This window comes from Oryx dammah, unplaced genomic scaffold (genome assembly GCF_014754425.2).
Source record: "Oryx dammah isolate SB20612 unplaced genomic scaffold, SCBI_Odam_1.1 HiC_scaffold_5, whole genome shotgun sequence".
Lineage (NCBI taxonomy): Eukaryota > Metazoa > Chordata > Mammalia > Artiodactyla > Bovidae > Oryx > Oryx dammah.
In genome coordinates, this window is record NW_024070189.1 from 68,407,799 (window position 1) to 68,426,511 (window position 18,713).

The following is an 18,713-nucleotide window of genomic DNA, read 5'->3' on the forward strand; positions in this document are numbered from 1 at the left end:
GCTATTTCCGTTCAGTCCTTTGTTCTATGTGCGGTCCTGGCGGGGTCTTATGTTCGCGCTTTTCGCGTGGTAGCTATCCCCCAGCCTGGTTTGCTCGCCCAAGTTCGTTCGCTCTGGTTACGCGTGGGGCGTTTCTGCCCGCTTCTTACCGAGCGCGGCAGCCCGCGGCTCCCGCGCTTCCCTGCCCTGCCCCCACTTGCTAGCGGCGGCTGCAGGCGTCTGCGCGGCTTTTCCGCTGGGGGAGTTACTGTTGGGCTCGTAATCTGTTGGTTTTAATTATTTATTCGTTTTTCCTTCCTGTTATGTTGCCCTCTGTGTTTCCAAGGCTCGCCTTAGACTCGGCAGGGAGAGTGTTTCCTTGTGTTTGGAAACCTCTCTTCTTAGAATTCCCTTCCCGGGACGGGCTTCCCTTCCCGGGACGGAGCTCCCTCCCCACCTCCTTTGTCTCTTTTCTCGTCTTTTATATTTTTTCCTACCTGGTTTTGAAGACAATGATCTGCTTTTTTGGTTGCCTGATGTCCTCTGCCTGCATTCAGAGGTTGTTTTGTGGAGTTTGCTCCGCGTTGAAATGATCTTTTGAGGGATTTGTGAGGGAGAAAGTGGTCTTCCCTTCCTATTCCTCCGCCATCTTAGGCTGAAACGCCTTATCTTCTTTAGAGATGATGATACATTTTATTTTCTCCTTTTGTGTTAAAGTGATAAATTACTTCCCTTATTAATAAACATCAAATATTAAACCAAAATATATTATTCTATTTAGCCATCTAGATTTTCTGTATGCTTTTCTACATGCTTCAATTTTTAACTTTGTAAATTGTTGTTACAATACTTGCCTCCATATTAATGTGCACCATTATCCTTTAACATCCTCTTCTTGAAGTATCCCTATTTGATTTAGATTACAATTGTACACTGGGCTTCCTAGGTGGTTCAGATGGTAAAGAATCTATCTGCAATGCAGAAGACTTGGATTAAATCCCTGGATGTGGAAGATCCCCTGGAGAAGGGAATGGTTACTTACTCCAGTAATCTTGCCTGGAGAATTACATGAATAGAAGAGCCTGCTTAGCTAGAACCCATTTGGTCACAAAGAGTAGGACATGAAGAGTGACTAACACTTTCACTTTTCACAAGTGTATACTAGCTTAATATAATGAGATAAAAACGTTTTGCCCTTTGATTTTCTCTGAAAAATTAGATCTAAAATGATATTCATTTTTTTCTTTGGATGATTGGAAGAATACAAATGAGAAATGGGTGGTTCATTCCCTGGAAAATTTTAAATCTTTTCAACACATATCATAGTTGTAGACGGAGAAGGCAATGGCAACCCACTCCAGTTCTCTTGCCTGGAAAATGCCATAAACGGAGGAGCCTGGTTGGCTGCAGTCTATGGGATCGCTAAGAGTTGGACACGACTGAGTGACTTCCGTTTCACTTTTCAGTTTCATGCATTGGAGAAGGAAATGGCAACCCATTCCAGTGTTCTGGCCTGAAGAATCCCAGGGACAGAGGAGCCTGGTGGGCTGTTGTCTATGGGGTCGCACAGAGTCGGACATACTGAAGCAACTTTGCAGCAGCAGCATAGTTGTAAGAAATAGATGAAACCATTGAAGAACTACAGTACTTCATTTTATATAAGCTATGTCTAAATGTGCTAAGTCTCCTCATTCATGACCGACTCTTTGCAACTTTGTGGACTGTAGCCTGCCAGGCTCCTCTGTCCATGGGATTTTCCAGGCAAGACTACTGGCATGGGTTGCCATGCCCTTCTCCAGAGGATCTTCCCAACCCAAGGATCGAACCCATGTCTCCTGTGTCTCCTGAACTGCTGGTGGATTCTTTACACTGAACCACCAGAGAAGTCCCTTATACAAGCTAACTTTCATTCAAATACCAGTATTTCTTGCCTGAAAGCTGTTAATGGCCTCTTGTACCCATCTGTGTAGCAGAATAATAGCACCAAAGATCTGATATATTCTGTACTCAGTTCTTCATCAGTGACTGACAGAAATTGGCATATTACCTTGTCCTGCTGATAAGATAGCCCTATTATCTAGTGGCTGTAAGAGTTCTCTTTGGATTCAGCTCCATTTTTCTCAAAATAACATTTTGAAATTGGATTACTTACCAGTAAGATGACAAGACACCAGTAAGGTAGAGTGGTTGCAACCACTGACATTCTGAAGTGTGAACATTTCTAATAATTTCAGTACAGTGAATTGGTATAGGATGGAGGTAGAATGAGACAGGCTTTTAATACTCCTTTAGTATTTGAGATATTTTAGACAACAATATTTTTAATATTCAAAAATTTATTGAAAAATGTTATGTACCAGGTACTATGCTAGGTGCTGAGGAACAACAGTTATTGTTTTAATATAAATGAAAATATTGTTATCAATCATTATTTTTACTAAAAGATGGACAGTCAAGATTTTCAAGTCAGAGAAATGGAGGGCAGAAAATTAATATCTAGGAATTAGGAAAATTGATTATAAAGAAGCTGACACTAATTGACAAATAAATACAGATCATTGTAGCTCTTTATATCTGGGTTTTTTAATCACAGACTAAAGACATACTTGGATCATTTATAGAGTATTCAATGGTCAAAAACTGAGGCTGTATATGAGAAGAGTATCTTTATGATTTATGCATTTAAACTACCTTCAATGCCAGCAGAATACTTTCAAAGTTACTTGGTTTTGGCCCCCACATCTGTGCCATGCCTACCTACCAGCCTCAAGCACCATTGTGGGAGGTTTTTCTGCATAAGTGGAGAAGACAGTTATTGCAAGTAGGAGAAGCATAACATATTTTAAGGATGTCTGAAGATGAAGAAAAAGTGATATTATGCCTTTTTGAACCAGCTATCGAGAAATTTACTAAAATGGTAATCCAAACAGATCTGGAGATGTTACGAAAGTGCCAGATAAATACTGAGAAATATTAGAAGTGCTGAACATGGGACCAGTTACACGAAGAGCATGTCAATGCAGGACGTACAGTTCAGCAACTCTGCTGCAATATTGGAGGAATGGAGAAGCTTTGTCTGAAAGTCCAAAAGGGTGACCTAGGACTTCTAAAGAGAATGATAGGTTCTGTTGAAGATGTGTCAGCTGCAACAGCAGGATTTTTCCAACTCCATCTAGAATCTGTAGAAGAACTTAAGAAACAATTTAATGATGAAGAAACTTTATTACAGCCTTCTTTAGATCCATGACTGAGAACATTTCACACTACTGAAGATGAAGCTGATCCTCAGAGTATGACTCAGATGTATGTGTTGCCTGAAACTCCTCAAGATTAAAATGCTGCAGAATCATGGGAGACCTTAGAAGTGGACTTAATTGAACTTAACCAACTGGTCACACTGCTTTCTCTCTCCTAGTGAATTCTCAGCAGAAGATTGACAGCACTGAAGATCATGTCAACAGTGCTGCTGTGAATGTTGAAGAGGGAACCAAAACCTGGGGGAAGGCTGAAAAATACAAGCTGGCAGCCCTACCTGTGGCAGGCGCACTCATAGGAGGAGAGGTGAAGGGTCAGATTGGCCTCCTTGATGCTTCAAAGTGTCAGAAATTGCAACTGCACTTGGTAGTGGGGTGTTGCACTTCACAGGTGGAAAGGTGATACCAAAAAAAAAAAAACAAAACAAAACAGAATATGATGGGGAAGCTCACTTCCAGCTGTACAGCTCTGCCCAGCTGTCCAGCTCTCCTCAGCCCAACTGACCAAAAAATGCAGTTAAAAACCAAACTTTACTAATTATTGACCCAAGCATGTCTATCCTAATGAGGACCTTTGCTGCTGTTGGACACTCAGTTGGCTTTCAGAATATGATTATATCGAAACAGTGGCTACAGATACTCACGTGGGATTGAACTGTGATAAGAGGATATATTTTGTTGTTTGCTGGGTATTAATGGAAATGTGAGAGACTTAAGAGCCTGGCATGAGACTGACAATATTTGTCAGGTAAAGTTTAAGGGCTGGCAGGGAGCAGAATTATTACCTGAAATGTGAAAACTGAACCCATAACTTTGATAAGGACTTGTGATGTGTGGACATGTTGGGTTACAGAAGGATAGTTTTTGGAACAGTTTCTTCCACGACCCTGACTTGGAGACTCCAAGGTTAAGCATATTATAAATATGTTTCTTTTTTCTTCTAAATGTAGATTATTTAGGCATTTTAGCAGAGAAAAGAATGGAAGTTTAAAAGCTTTTCATATCAAATAGGGAAAACAGGATTTAGCAAGGAGCATTAGTGAACTGCATAATGGAATCCATCTGGTGAGCCCTATTGCATTTTTGCCTAACAATATTATACAGTAAAGGAAATAAATAGTGTAAGAAAATGGGGGAAAAGTTACTTGTTTCTTACAGGAGACAATTTGGCGATTTATAGTAACAATGATGGATTGTACTTCACGTTCAACTAAGAATTTTGAAATGCTGCTGCTGCTGCTGCTGCTAAGTGACTTCAACCGTGTCCGACACTGTGCAACCCCATAAACAGCAACCCACCAGGCTCCTCCATCCCTGGGATTCTCCACTTGCTGGAGTGGGTTGCCATTTCCTTCTCCAATGCTGCTCAGTCGTGCCCAACTCTTAGCGACCCCATGGACTGCAGCTTACCAGGCTCCTCTGTCAATGGGATTTTCCAGGCAAGAGTCGAGAAGTGGGTTGCCATTTCCTTCTCCAGGGGATCTTCCCAACCCAGGGATCGAACCCAAGTCTCCCATATTGCAGGCGAATTCTTTACCAGTTGAGCCACAAAGGAAGTCCTTCCTTATGTGAGCATATTAATTTGGAAGTAATTGCATGATAAAATAACTTTAATGCCAGACATGAAGATATCTTTGTTGTAAAGATATCATTTTTGAGATTTTAAAGATCTTAAATTTGTTAGCATAAGCACATATTTATTGACACCGTCTCTCAGGGAATCTTTCACTTTCTCATTTCGGAGACTGTAGATGAAAGGATTCAACATTGGTGTCACAATGGTATTTAGCACTGTGGCAAATTTGTTAACATCCATCACATTACCCTTTTGTGGGCGGACATAGATGAAGATGGAGCTTCCATAGTAAAGTGTTACTATGGTGATATGAGAAACACAGGTGGAGAATGATTTCTGTCGTCCCTGGACAGAGGGAATTCTAAAGATAGTAATAATAATATATGTGTAAGACACTCCTGTCAGGAGCAAGGAACCCAATAGCAACACAGCAGAGGAGACAAAGTCAGCCAGCTCAGCCAGAGAGATATCTGCACAGACCAACTTTAGCACAGGAGCACTATCACAGAAGAAGTGATTAATTACATTTGGCCCACAGAAGGGCAGAGGGGCAGTTAATATTGATGAGACCAAAATTGACAAAAATGCACCTACATAAGATCCTAGAAGCAATGATATGCATGTTTGTTTGTTCATGATGATGGCATACCTCAGCGGGTGGCAGATGGCAACATATCGATCAAAGGACATAACAGCCAAGAGGAAGAATTCTGTAGATCCCAAGAGAAAGTAGAAGAAAGACTGTGTAAGACATCCCACAAAGGATATTGCTTTGGTGAGAGAAAATGTGTTGGCTAACATCTTAGGCATCACCGTGGAGGTAATTGCAACCTCAAGAAAAGAAAGATTGGCTACAAAGAAATACATGGGTGAGTGCAGACGGTAATCAACACACACCAAAAGGATAATCATGGTGTTGCCAATCAGAGATGTCATGTACATAAGCAGGAATGCAGAAAAAAGAAGAGTTTCTACTTCTTTCCCATTCTGAAATCCTAGAAGAATGAATTCAGTGACTATGGTCTTGTTTCTTTGATCCATAATTTCTCACTTCCACCTGGCATAATAAAAAAAGAAGTTTATGATTGGCCTTTGTATCTAAATCTTGGAAATAATCCACATATAGATTTTAACTATATTTTCTTTTTATGGAAGAAAAACAATAAAAACAAATCATTATTTTTCCAGTGTATAAACATCTCCTGAGATAAACTGTGCCAGATGTAAGAGTTCAAGTGTGAAATTCACTCATAATAGTTGAATTAGTTCACAATAAGATTATGATAAATATCCTATTGAAAGACCTGTGAGTTTCCCTCATTGTAGAGAATTTAGTGAATTTAGTTATCCACAAGTCTTGTGAACAGATGCATAGAGTGTCCTTTGGGATAAACATATCACAGTGTCCTTAATCCATTCAGGTGTAAAGCAATTCAGAGTGCTGGAAAAGTTGCAATGAAGTCTAGTTCTATATTGTTATATATGTACAAAATGTCTTTTAAAGCTGGCTTATCATTGAGAATAAAAATGCTAAAATAAACAACTAAACATGATTACATAATACATTCATTACTTTTGACTTACAAGTTCCAGCCACTGTATTGTTAGATCGGCCACTATAAAGTCAACTTTATGTAATTTCCATGTAGAATCACATCTTATAGCAAATGAGAAACTCCACAGGTATTTAAAGAGTAAGGGAAAGGTTTAAATAAATGACTTGTCAATATTGATCATATTTTTCTTAGAATTCACAGAGACAGAGCAAATACTCAGCCAGGAGGGAGTAGAAAAATGAAACTTTTGAATTTTGAATATTCCTAAGAGAAGTAGTGAAAGCATAATTTTGTATTCTTCATACTAGAAAACAAGGCCAAAAGCACAGAGAAAACAGGACACTTGTTGGAGAGAAGGTGATTTTGCTGGATGGCTATGCTGATATTTTGGATAAGCAAAAATAAAGGTCTGAATCAGGGCTAATTTCAAATTCCAAATCATAAAACACATAAAAATTTATATTGATAGGTTATGATAGGGCTAATTTTATATAAGTGGGAATTTTTGTTGCTACTTTTCAATAGATGTGATGGATGAGCATGACAGAAGCGAACTAAAATTTACATAAGAGGATTAGAAATGAGACAATACCTTGTGTCTTTTAACCATTTTTTTCTGATCCTAAATGTTTATTAGCTTATTATTTTACTCACTTTTATTATTATTTACTGCATAATGAAGAAACAGCTAAATATATGATTCATGTATGTTACACTTTTTTGAGTAAGAGGAATAAGTTGGACCAAAATTAAAGTTAAAGCACTATGATTCTTAACAATGACCACTCTTAATACAATAACACAAATTCAGTATTTAAATAAATATGAACTAAATTTGTCAATATGTACAGTGGCTTGGTATGAAACACAGCAACCAGTTTACTTTCCTATAATCTTGCAAGAAAAAGAAATATTGATGGATTTGATGAATAAGGAAAAAGTAACTGCAGTATATTACTTGAAAGAGGCTTTCTTGTGGTCTCATAAATGGTTGATTTGAATATGAACAATTGATGGGCATCTCAAAGGCTATAGTGATGCAGGGCATAAGCTAAAGATTTAGGTGGTGTTGTTGTTCAGTCACTAGGTCATGACTGACTCTTTCAACCCCATGGGCAGCAGCATGCCAGGCTTTCCTGTCCTTCACCGTCTCCTGGAGTTTGCTCAAACTCAATTGGAAACAATAAAGATTTATTCAATCAATTTCAAAATTTTGCTTTAAGCTTGTCTAAACAAAAAGAAGAGATAGAACAGGAGGAAATGATAGTTTTGGGGAAAACAAACAAAGAATCCAAAAGCAATGTGAGCAGAGTATCAATTAAAAAAGAATATGGTAAATTCTCACCTGACCTGCTGAAGCATACCTCAAAATTGTTATGAATGTTCAAGTGCATGGTTTCCAGGTATTCCTTTGTAACTTCATGATTTGGGTTTTGTCTATGATTGGAATCATAGTTTACTTCCTTCTTCTGACAGCCTCAGAAAGTTAAGAAACAAAGTCTGGCGATTGCAACAATATTGATATGTGAATTTTTAAATACTTTGTTGGGGAATGAATGATTCACAACTATGAAGTGCCAGTGTATAGCTGTAGATTATTAGAACTTGGAAAAGGAAGGGAAGTCTGAGTTCATTATTTCTGCTTCCCTAAGGGCAGGGTTTCTACTAGTACAATAGCCTCCAGAGAATAATTTATTTAGAAAAATCCAATTAAAAGAAAAGTAAAAATGCCCCCAAATTAGAAAAGTGAGAACTTACAAACACAATTTCTTTAAGAAACACATTAAACCCAGCAAAACCATTACAGATGCTTTGCTCAAGACTCAATCTTTTAACTACTGTATAATGTCATGTACAGGCATCAGGTCATGAGAAGGATCTTGATATTTATCATTATCAGTAGTAACAGCAGCATAATCACCAACTACATTTATTGAATGCTATGTCCTGGAAACTCTTCCAAAAATTGTACTTATATCTTTTTTAACTTCATAAAAACTATATGACATAGACCATATTGTTACACTGACTTATGCTCTTTCATATAATTAATAAATAAAAATGATACCAAATGTCAGTCAAATTTCACAAAATTAATAAATAAAAATTATATTAAATATAAATTTTGTCTGATATTAAAATTATTAAAAAAGAATGGGCACATGGGCTTCAGTAGTTGTGGTGTGTGGGCTCAGTTGCCTCACGACATGTGAAATCTTCCTGGACCAGGTGGACCCCAGGTTCCTTGCTTTGGTAGGTGTATTCTTTACCTCTGGAACACCAGTTGAATGAAGTCCCTATAAACTGGCTTTAAGCAACTGAAGACCTTCACCACTCATCACACCTAAAGTTTCTAGAACCTCAGACACCTTTTCTGATCTCTTATTCTATTTAGTGTTTGTTTCTAAAACTACAGGTAGCTATAAATTGCAGTGGTATTTGCCTCCAAACTCTGCCACAAGGCCCAAGAGCACACTGAGGCTGCACATAAACCAGTTTCTTGGGCTGCCTCCAGACAAGGAAGACATTGAACATACAGTCCCCTATTTATTTCAATCCAGAAGAAGGAATCTTGATATACAAGGTTCCTCCCAGTTTCACTATTCTCCTTAGGTAGAGGAATATCATAAATAAGCATGCAAATGCTCTGAATTTTCCTACCACTTTTGCTTGAATCCTTTCATGATTTTACATCATCCTCTGTGTTGTAGCTTCTCAACTGGCCTCTAGAGTTCTCAATTTTTCCCTAGCCCCTATATTATTTTTAACTTTCTGTCTTTGTGGGGGAAATATATTTTTGGCCTTCCATTTTACTAACATCTCTATATATATCAAGTTTAAATCAACCTTAATTTTTATTTCTTCTTTCTTTCTTATCTTCCATGGTATAATTTTGAGTTTCAAGTGAGATAAGACAAATTACTGACTTGTCAAATTACACTTAGAAAGCCCAGCGATCTCATTTAGTACCTTTTTTTAATGTATAATTTCAAACACAAAAATATCTGAGATTTTTTTACCTCTAAGTCTCCTGGTGAACTCGAAGCTCTTGAATGAAGTTTTCAGAGAAGTACTATATATATCAAGGCATCCTTCCAACTCAATTTAATATATGATACTTCTGTATAATATGTGTAATCACAGCACATGTATTGAATACAAAGATTTGGTTAAAGAAACATGCCCTGTATAAACATATCATTTTTAATTTGCATGACATTTACCAGGAAGTCCTAGTCAATAAATACATAAAGTGTTATATGCTATAAGGAATCCTAGACAGCCCAATACATCCTGCCAAGTGTATTCTATAAATAAAGACTTCCCTGCTATCAATTTTTTTTTTTCCCAAAAGGTGTACTATACACTTAATAGCTGCAACATTAAGGGAGGTTCTATTCATACCTATTATGGTTTTATTGTGAATATATTTTTACTTTTATTATTTTCATATATTTATTTAGTTGATCATATGGTTTCTTTCATTTATTCATGTAAATAATAAACTGATTGATTTTTTTAAGACTTAAACTTTCACTCCTTAAATATGTATCAATAATGTACAATATATTAGCCTTTTAATAGAAGACATAATCATGTTTGCTTATATTTTGAACTCTTTTGTCTATATTTATGAAGATTATTGTTCTTTGGCTGTTGATTTTGTCATGCTCTTCTCAGTTATCAGTTTAGCTCAGTGACTCAGTCCTGTCTGACTCTTTGTGACCCCATGCACTGCAACAAGCCAGGCTTCCCTATCCATTACTAACACCTGAAGCTTGCTCAAACTCATGTCCATCAAGTCGGTGATGTCATTCAACCATCTCATCCTCTGTCAACCCCTTCTCCTCCTGCCTTCTCAGTTAAAATTATACTTTATTATTATAGTAATACTATAATATAATTTCATAATTTTATAATAATTGCAATACTATTATAGGTCTTTTTGAGCTCATAAATGGGTGGGTAGAATTCTTTTACCTCTATTTCCTGAAATAATTTGTGTAAGGGAAATAAACCTTAATAATATTTACAAAATTTCACTTATGAAGTCATGTGGATATATAAATTCTTCTGCAGATGTTTTGCTAGTCAAAGTAATGTTTTCTATTGTATCATTATTATGACCTTTTTGGCAAAAAAAATGTCAATTTTCCAGTTGATGCTAGGGGTAAAGAACCTGTCTGTCAATGCAGGAGACATAAAGGACATGGGTTTGAGTCCTCGGTCAGGAAGATCACTTGGAGGAGAGCATGGCAACCCACTCCAGGATTCTTGTGAAAAGTCAGACACAACTAAGAGACTTACACATGGCACATGTTAATTTCATCAAAGTTATCATTAAAATGACATAAAGTTTATGCTGTATCATGCTACCTTTTCAATATCTGTGGCATTTGTAGTGATGCTGCATCTAGCTTTAGAAACCCTCGTGTATTCACTCACTTTAACATTTCATTAATGTTTTTTAATTTTCAACATTAAAATACAAATTTTGTTTACATTTTGTTTTTCCATATATATTTTTATTTTTCTACCAAAATAAGTGACTGAAAATAGCACATTTTTAAACTTAAATTTCTAGTAGTCAATAATCTTACATGTATTTTACTAGACTAAAATCAATCTGTTAACATGGGTATAAAAACTCCAAGGGATAATCCATTTTATTCTTTTTTTTTAAGCTTCTAAAGAATTTCTCAGTTTGTTGATCATGCGTGCATGTGTGCTGAGTCTTGATCATACCCACTTTCCAACTCAAAGCCTACATTGACTAGACAATTCATTTGCACATAACCACCTCTCTGGGGGAGGGGCCACAAGTCACAAAGTGCAAGCAACTCTAGAACATGTAGAAAGTGAAGAAATGAATTTCCCCTGTGGCCTGCAGAAGGAAGACAGCATGGCTGATGCCTTGATGTTTAGGACTTCTGACCTGCAGAACAGTTTAAGGAAAAGAAACCTGCAGCAAAATTTGAAATGATGGACAACTTGACCTTGAAAAGATCTTGTGGTGATTTGAGATCCTGATGGCTCTCCAAAGGGTGAGGAGCCCTTTGAGAGCACAGTTTCCTTTGGTTGGTAGCAGAAGACTAAAGCAGAAAGTTTCAAGCATGAGAAGAATTTAATGAGATATCCTTAAGATGGCAGAGTATAAGGACGTGTGTTCATCTTCTCCTGCAAGAACTCCAAAATTAAAACTAACTGCTGAATAATAGTTGACAGGAGAATGTTGGATCCCACCAAAAAAAGATACCCCACATCCAAGGGCAAATGAGAAGTCCCAACAAGATGGTAGGAGGGGTGAAATCATGTTTAGAATCAAACCCCATACCCTGGAGAGACACTCCAGGGCTCAAACAAACCTTGTGCACACCAGGACCCAGAGACCCCACAGAGACTGAGCCAGAGCTGTGTGTCTGAGTGTCTCCTGCAGAGGTTCAGGTCAAGAGTGGCCTGCCTCAGGGACAGGGGCTCTGAGTGTACCAGACCTGGGTATGCCATAAACACTCTTGGAGGAATGGGTGAATTTACCTCAGATGACCATTATATCTACTACCATGGGCAAGAATCCCTTAGAAGAAATGGAGTAGTGATCAGAGTCAACAAAAGAGTCCAAAATGCAGTACTTGGATGCAGTCTCAAAAACGACAGAATGATCTCTTCATTTCAAAGGCAAACCATTTAATATCACAGTAATCCAGGTCTATGACCCAACCAGTAATGCTGAAGAAGCCGAAGTTGAACGGTTCTATGAAGACCTACAAGACTTTCTAGAACTAACACCCAAAAAATATGTCCTTCTCATTATAGGGGACTGGAATGCAAAAGTAGGAAGTTAAGAAATACCTCGAGTAACAGGCAAACTTGGCCTTGGAGTGCAGAATGAAGCAGGGCAAAAGCTTCTCTTTTGCCAAGAGAAGCACTGGTCATATCAAACACCCTCTTCCAACAACACAAGAGAATACTTTACACATGGACATCACCAGATGGTCAATACAGAAATCAGATTGATTATATTCTTTGCAGCCAAAGATGGAGAAGCTGTATACAGTCAGCAAAAACAAGACTGGGAGCTGATGGTGGCTCAGATCATGAACTCCTTATTGCCAAATTCAGACTTAAATTGAAGAAAGTAGAGAAAATCACTAGACCATTCAGGTATGACCTAAACAAAATCCCTTATGATTATACAGTGAAAGTGACAAATAGATTCAAAGGATTAGATCTGATAGAATGCCTGAAGAACTATGGATGGAGGTTCATGACATTGTACAGGAGGCAGTGATCAAGACCATCCTCAAAAAATGAAACACAAAAAGGCAAAATGATTGTGTGAGGAGGCCTTAATGAATAGCTGTGAAAACGTCAGTCAGAATGGCTGTGATCCAAAAGTCTAGAAGCAATAAATGCTGGAGAGGGTGTGGAGGACAGGGAACCCGTTTACACTGTTGGTGGGAATGCAAACTAGTACAGCCACTATGGAGAACAGTGTGGAGATTCCTTAAAAAATTGCAAATAGAACTGCCTTATGACCCAGCAATCCCACTGCTCGGCATACACACTGAGGAAACCAGAATTAAAAGAAACGCGTGTACCCCAATGTTCATCGCAGCACTGTTTATGATAGCCAGGACATGGAAGCAACCTAGATGTCCATCAGCAGATGAATGGATAAGAAAGTTGTGGTACATATACACAATGGAGTATTACTCAGTCATTAAAAAGAATACATTTGAATCAGTTCTAGTTAGGTGGATGAAACTGGAGCCTATTATTCAGAGTGAAGTAAGCCAGAAAGAAAAACACCAATACAGTATACTAATGCATATATATGGAATTTAGAAAGATGGTAATGATAACCTTGTATGCAAGAGAGCAAAAGAGACACAGATGTACAGAACAGTCTTTTGGACTCTGTGGGAGAGGGAGAGAGTGGGATGATTTGGGAGAATGGCATTGAAACATGTATAATATCATGTAAGAAATGAATCGCCAGTCTAGGTTTGATGCATGATACTGGATGCTTGGGGTTGGTGCACTGAGATGACCCAGAGGGATGGTATGGGGAGGGAGGTGGGAGGGGGGTTCAGGATGGGGAACATGTATACCTGTGGCGGATTCATGTTGATGTATGGCAAAACCAATATAACATTGTAAAGTAATTAATCTCCAATTAAAATACATAAATTTATATTAAAAAAAACAAATAGCTGTGAAAAGAAGAAAAGCTAAAGGCAAAGGAAAAAAGGAAAGATATATCCATTTGAATGCAGAGTTCCAAAGAATAGTAAGGAGAGATAGGAAAGCCTTCCTTAGTGATCAATGCAAAAAAAAAAAAAAAAAAAAAAAAAAAAGGAGGAAAACAATAGAATAGAAAAGACTAGAGATCTCTTCAAGAAAATTAGAGATACCAAGGGAATATTTCATGAAAAGATGGGTCCAATAAAGGACAGAAATGGTATGGACCTAAAAGAAGCAGAAGATATTAAGAAGAGATGGCAAAAATGCACAGAAGAACTATACAAAAGAGATCTTCATGAATCAGATAACCATGATGGTGTGATCACTCATCTAGAGCCAGACATCCTGAATGTGAACACAGATGGGCCTTAGGAAGCATCACAATGAACAAAGCTAGTGGAGGTGATGGAATTCCAGTTGAGCTATTTCAAATCCTAAAAGATGATGCTGTCAAACTGCTACACTCAATATGCCAGCAAATTTGGAAAACTCATTAGTGGCCACACACTGGAAAAGGTCAGTTTCCATTCCAATCCCAAAGAAAGGCAAGGCCAAAGAATGTTCACACTACTGCACAACTGCACTAATCTCACATGCTAGCAAAGTAATGATCAAAATTCTATAAGCTAGACTTCAACAGTGCTTGAACTGAGAACTTCCAGGTGTTCAAGCTGGATTTAGAATAGACAAAGGAACCAGAAATTAAATTGCCAAAGTCTGATGGATCATAGAAAAAGCAAGAGAGTTCCAGAAAAACATCTATTTCTGCTTTATTGACTATGCCAAATCCTTTGACTATGTGGATCACAACAAACTGGAAAATTCTGAAGGAGGTGGGAATACCAGATGGGAATACCACCTGACCTGCCTCCTGAGAAATCTGTATGCAGGTCAAAAAGCAACAGCTAGAAATGAACATGGAACAACAGACTGGTTCCAAATCAGAAAAGGAGTATGTCAAGGCTGTATATTGTCACCCTGCTTATTTAACTTATATGTAGAGTACTCATGAGAAACAGTGGGCTGAATGAAGCACAAGCTGGAATCAAGATTGCCAGGAGAACTATCAATAACCTCAGATATGCAGATGATACCACCCTTATGGCAGAAAGAAAGAAGAACTAAATAGTCTCTTGATGAAAGTGAAAGAGAATAGTGAAAAAGTTGGCTGAAAACTCAACATTCAGAAAACTAAGATTATGGCACCTGGTCCCACCACTTTATGGCAAATAGATGGGGAAACAACAGAAACAGTGGCTGACTTTATTTTGGGGGGGCTCCAAAATTACTGCAGGTGGTGACTGCAGCCATAAAATTAAAAGATGCTTTCTCCTTGGAATGGCCAAGTTATGACCAACCTAAAGAGCATATTAAAAAGCAGAGACTTTGGCAAGAAAGTGCCATCTAGTCCAAGCTATGTTATTTCCAGCAGTCATGTATGGATGTGAGAGTTGGACTATAAAGAAAGCTGAACACCAAAGAATTGATGCTTTTGAACTGTAGTGTTGGAGAAGACTCTTGGGAGTCCCTTGGACAGCAAGGAGATCCAACCCGTTCATCCTGAAGGAAATCAGTCCTGAATATGCATTGGAAGGCCTAATGCTGAAGCTAATACTCCAATACTTTGGCCATCTGATTGGAAGAACTCACTCATTGGAAAAGACCCTTATGCTGGGAAAGATTGAAGGCAGGAAGAAAAAGAGATGACAGAAGATGAGATGTTTGGATGGCATCACTGACTCGATGGACATGAGTTTGAGTAAGCTCTGGGAGTTGGTGATGGACTGGGAAGCCTGGCGTGCTATACTCCATGGGGTTGCAAAGAGTTGGACACTACTGACAGACTGAACTGAACTGAATGAATGGGAGTATTATTTCAACTATTTTTGGGAAGGGGTGGAGATTTCAAGGATTTGGGCCCCCTCCCTCTCCTTGGTCTTTTAACAGTGCTGTGGAACTGTCGCGGCACCTCTGGGTGTGTCATTTCATTTGTTTATTGAGGACTAAGGTCCAGGCTTGTCTGCCATCTTGGTCTCGGTTTTTGTTGTGTCCTTGGACTATGTCATTCTTTCAAAAGTTGTGCCCTGCCCCTTTCCCTCCTGTTACAGCCTGATGGGAGTTCCCTTGTATGTTATTTGTCATTTTTCTCTTGTTACTTTTAATATTTTATCTTTGTCTTTAACTTTTTTAGTTTGATTACTATGTGCCTTGGTGTGTTCCCCCTTGGGTTTATCCTGCTTTGGACTCTCTGTGCTTCCTGGACTTGGTTGATTATTTCCTTTCCCATATTAAGGAAGTTTTCAGTTATTATCTCTTCAAACATTTTCTCAGGTCCTTTCTCTCTCTTCTCCTTCTGGGACTCCTATAGTGTGAATGTTAGTGTGCCTACAGTTGTCCCATAGGTCTCTTAGGCTGTCTTCATTTCTTTTCATTCCTTTTACTGTATTCAATTTTATCAGATTCCCAGGCCTGGAAGCCTGTCATTGGCATTCAGATCCTATCCAACAGTGGGAGAACTTCTTTGGTGTTATTGTTCTCCAGTTTGTGGGTTTCCCACCTAGTTGCTACGGGATTTGATTTTACTGTGATTGCGGCTCTCCTACCATCTTGCTGCAGCTTCTTCTTTGTCTTTAGATGTGGGGCATCTTTTATTGATGTGTTCCAGCATCCTTCTGTAGATGGTTGTTCAACAGCTAGTTGCAATTTTGGTGTTCCCACAGGAGATGAGCACATGTCCTTCTACTCTGACATCTTGATTCAGAAGTCATTACAGACTATTCTAAATTGATAACAACTTAACTTTAAACTCAGAATATTTACTGCCTTCTAAAATATTTTACTTTTTGTATTACCAGTCATATTTCTCTATTGTGCCCTTATTAATTACTATAGCTACAATTTTATTTAATACTTTTGTCTTTTAATATTTATACTACAGCTAATAATGATTTTATGTAACCATTACAGTATTATACAGAATGTGTTTATATGTTTACATTTGCCTTTAAATTTATACAGCCATATGTTCTCGTATTACTAACTAATTTCCTTTTATTTCAACTTGAAAAACTCTGTTTTGCATTTCTTGTATGGCAGCCTAGTAGTGATGACATTGTTAAAAATATTTAACTTATTTGCTAACCTTTTATTTAAAAAAGTTGCATTTTTCAGTATTTGGATTGAAATTTACTTAGGTATCACAATAATGAATGTTTGCATTACACTTTTGTCTCAAAGAATTTGTATACATGAAAGTCTATCACAAATGAACATTAATTAAATTCCAGCTAACTTATTATGCTCTTTTTACCAAAGTATAAGTAAACTAATGTTTAGTTGGTTAAGTCACTTTCTGTGTGATTCATTGCCTGTACAAATTGGAGGTTTTTACTCTATGATATTGATTGATTGGTTTGACTCAACAGAATCAAGTATTTGCTAGTATAGCTCTTTAGGAGAAAATATGACTGATATTTCACCAATATAAATGCAAATATGGCTTTTTATTTCAAGAAACTAATAAAAATATATTTGTGCTGCTGGGCTTGCTAAGTGGTGCTAGTGGTAAAGAACCCAACTGCCCATGTAGCAGAGCTAAGAGACACGAGTTTGTTCCCTGCTAGGAAGCTCCCCTGGAGGAGGGAATGGCTACCCACTCCAGTATTCTTGCCTGGAGAATATCATGGACGGAGGAGCCTGATAGGCTGAGGTCCATAGGATCTCAAAGAGTCGGACACAACTGAAGTGACTTAGCACATACATGCTCTCTATGAGTGACATTAGCAATACCTGGGAACATGCTAATTACATATATTCTTTTCTGTATCAGCTCAATGGGTGATAGGATAAATATGTTCCTTAAATACCTTCTTACTAACTATGGGGACTCTTGATTACATGCCAGTATTTGAATTTTAGCTCACCAGGCTCTTCTGTCCATGGAATTCTCCAGGCAAGAGTGCTGAACTGGGTAGCTTTTCTCTTCTCCAGAGGATCTTCCAGACCCAGGGAAGGGATCCAGGTCTCCTACATTGCAGGCAAACTCGTTACTGTCTGAGCCATAAGGGAAGCCCTTGAAATTACTTATTGGTAAGGAAAAGTCAGTTGTTGTACTTAATTTCTTCATATCAGATAATGCCAAGATTTGTCTCATAATTGAAAGGGACAGATAAGCCAATTTCAACAAAAGTGGCAGCCTCTCTGTTCGGAATATTTCCAATTTTAAGCCACTGGGACATGGGCAGCAGATATAAAATCATCACCATTCTTAATCTCTTGGTTGGTTGGTTGGTTCAGTTGCTCACTCACCAACAAATATGTTTGCTCACAGAAAGTATAGTGCCTCTTGGAGAGGAAAAGAGCTTTTGCATATTTGAAAGTCAAAGTTAGTGTTGTCCATCTGGATGAATCATCAGTAATAATTTGAACAGTGACTATGACATGAAGCCTGCTGTATTCTTTCATCTTCTACAGAACAGATACTTTAGTGAGTTTTATTTTCTTTCATTCTGACTGCTGATTATAATTTCAGTCAGAATATGAGAAGCCTGCAAAAAAAGTCTTATTTAAATTCTGTAATTAGAAAGTTTCTTCTGTAATAATACTTAATTTAATATCTCTAAAGCATGAGTTGCTAAGTATAGGCCACAGAGAAGTTTTCAGTATCTATCTATATTCTAAAATGAGCTCATATACAAAAGACATATTAGTCTTTGTAATTCTTTATTTACATAACTTCTTTGTAATGCACAACAGCACTCTGATTCATTGTAATGAATGAAAAATCAGTTGAAAATATTAGGTAAATTAACCACAGTAAAAAAAAAATAGCAAAGAAAATAAGTAAAATGCTGAAGTCAGAGATCAAATAGTTATATATAAATTGGTAATATGTTACCACTAAAATGTACTGGATATTACTGGAGGAAGCAAATAATTACTATAGTAATTATCAATTAGCTTTGTTTAGTTTTGATTTATGTAAGGCATTGCTTTGAATTATACAATACATATATGGAGGTTAGATTTTTTAAAGTATATTGGAATTCTATGCATTTGAGCCTCTAAAATGTAAGCCCAACTATAGTTCAACTATGTCTTTCC

The 18,713-nt window shown here is 37.6% G+C and overlaps 1 protein-coding gene and 1 pseudogene across 1 annotated transcript; one reads left to right on the forward strand and one right to left on the reverse strand.

Moving 5' to 3' along the window:
- The first annotated feature begins 2,827 nt into the window (after positions 1-2,827).
- On the forward strand, positions 2,828-3,771 carry LOC120864518 (annotated as a pseudogene).
- A 1,110-nt stretch (positions 3,772-4,881) lies between these two features.
- Positions 4,882-5,850, reverse strand: LOC120864519 (olfactory receptor 6M1-like). The gene has a single exon (XM_040241587.1). It carries the CDS (start codon positions 5,848-5,850, stop codon positions 4,882-4,884), a length of 969 nt encoding a protein of 322 aa, XP_040097521.1.
- Positions 5,851-18,713: the final 12,863 nt, after the last annotated feature.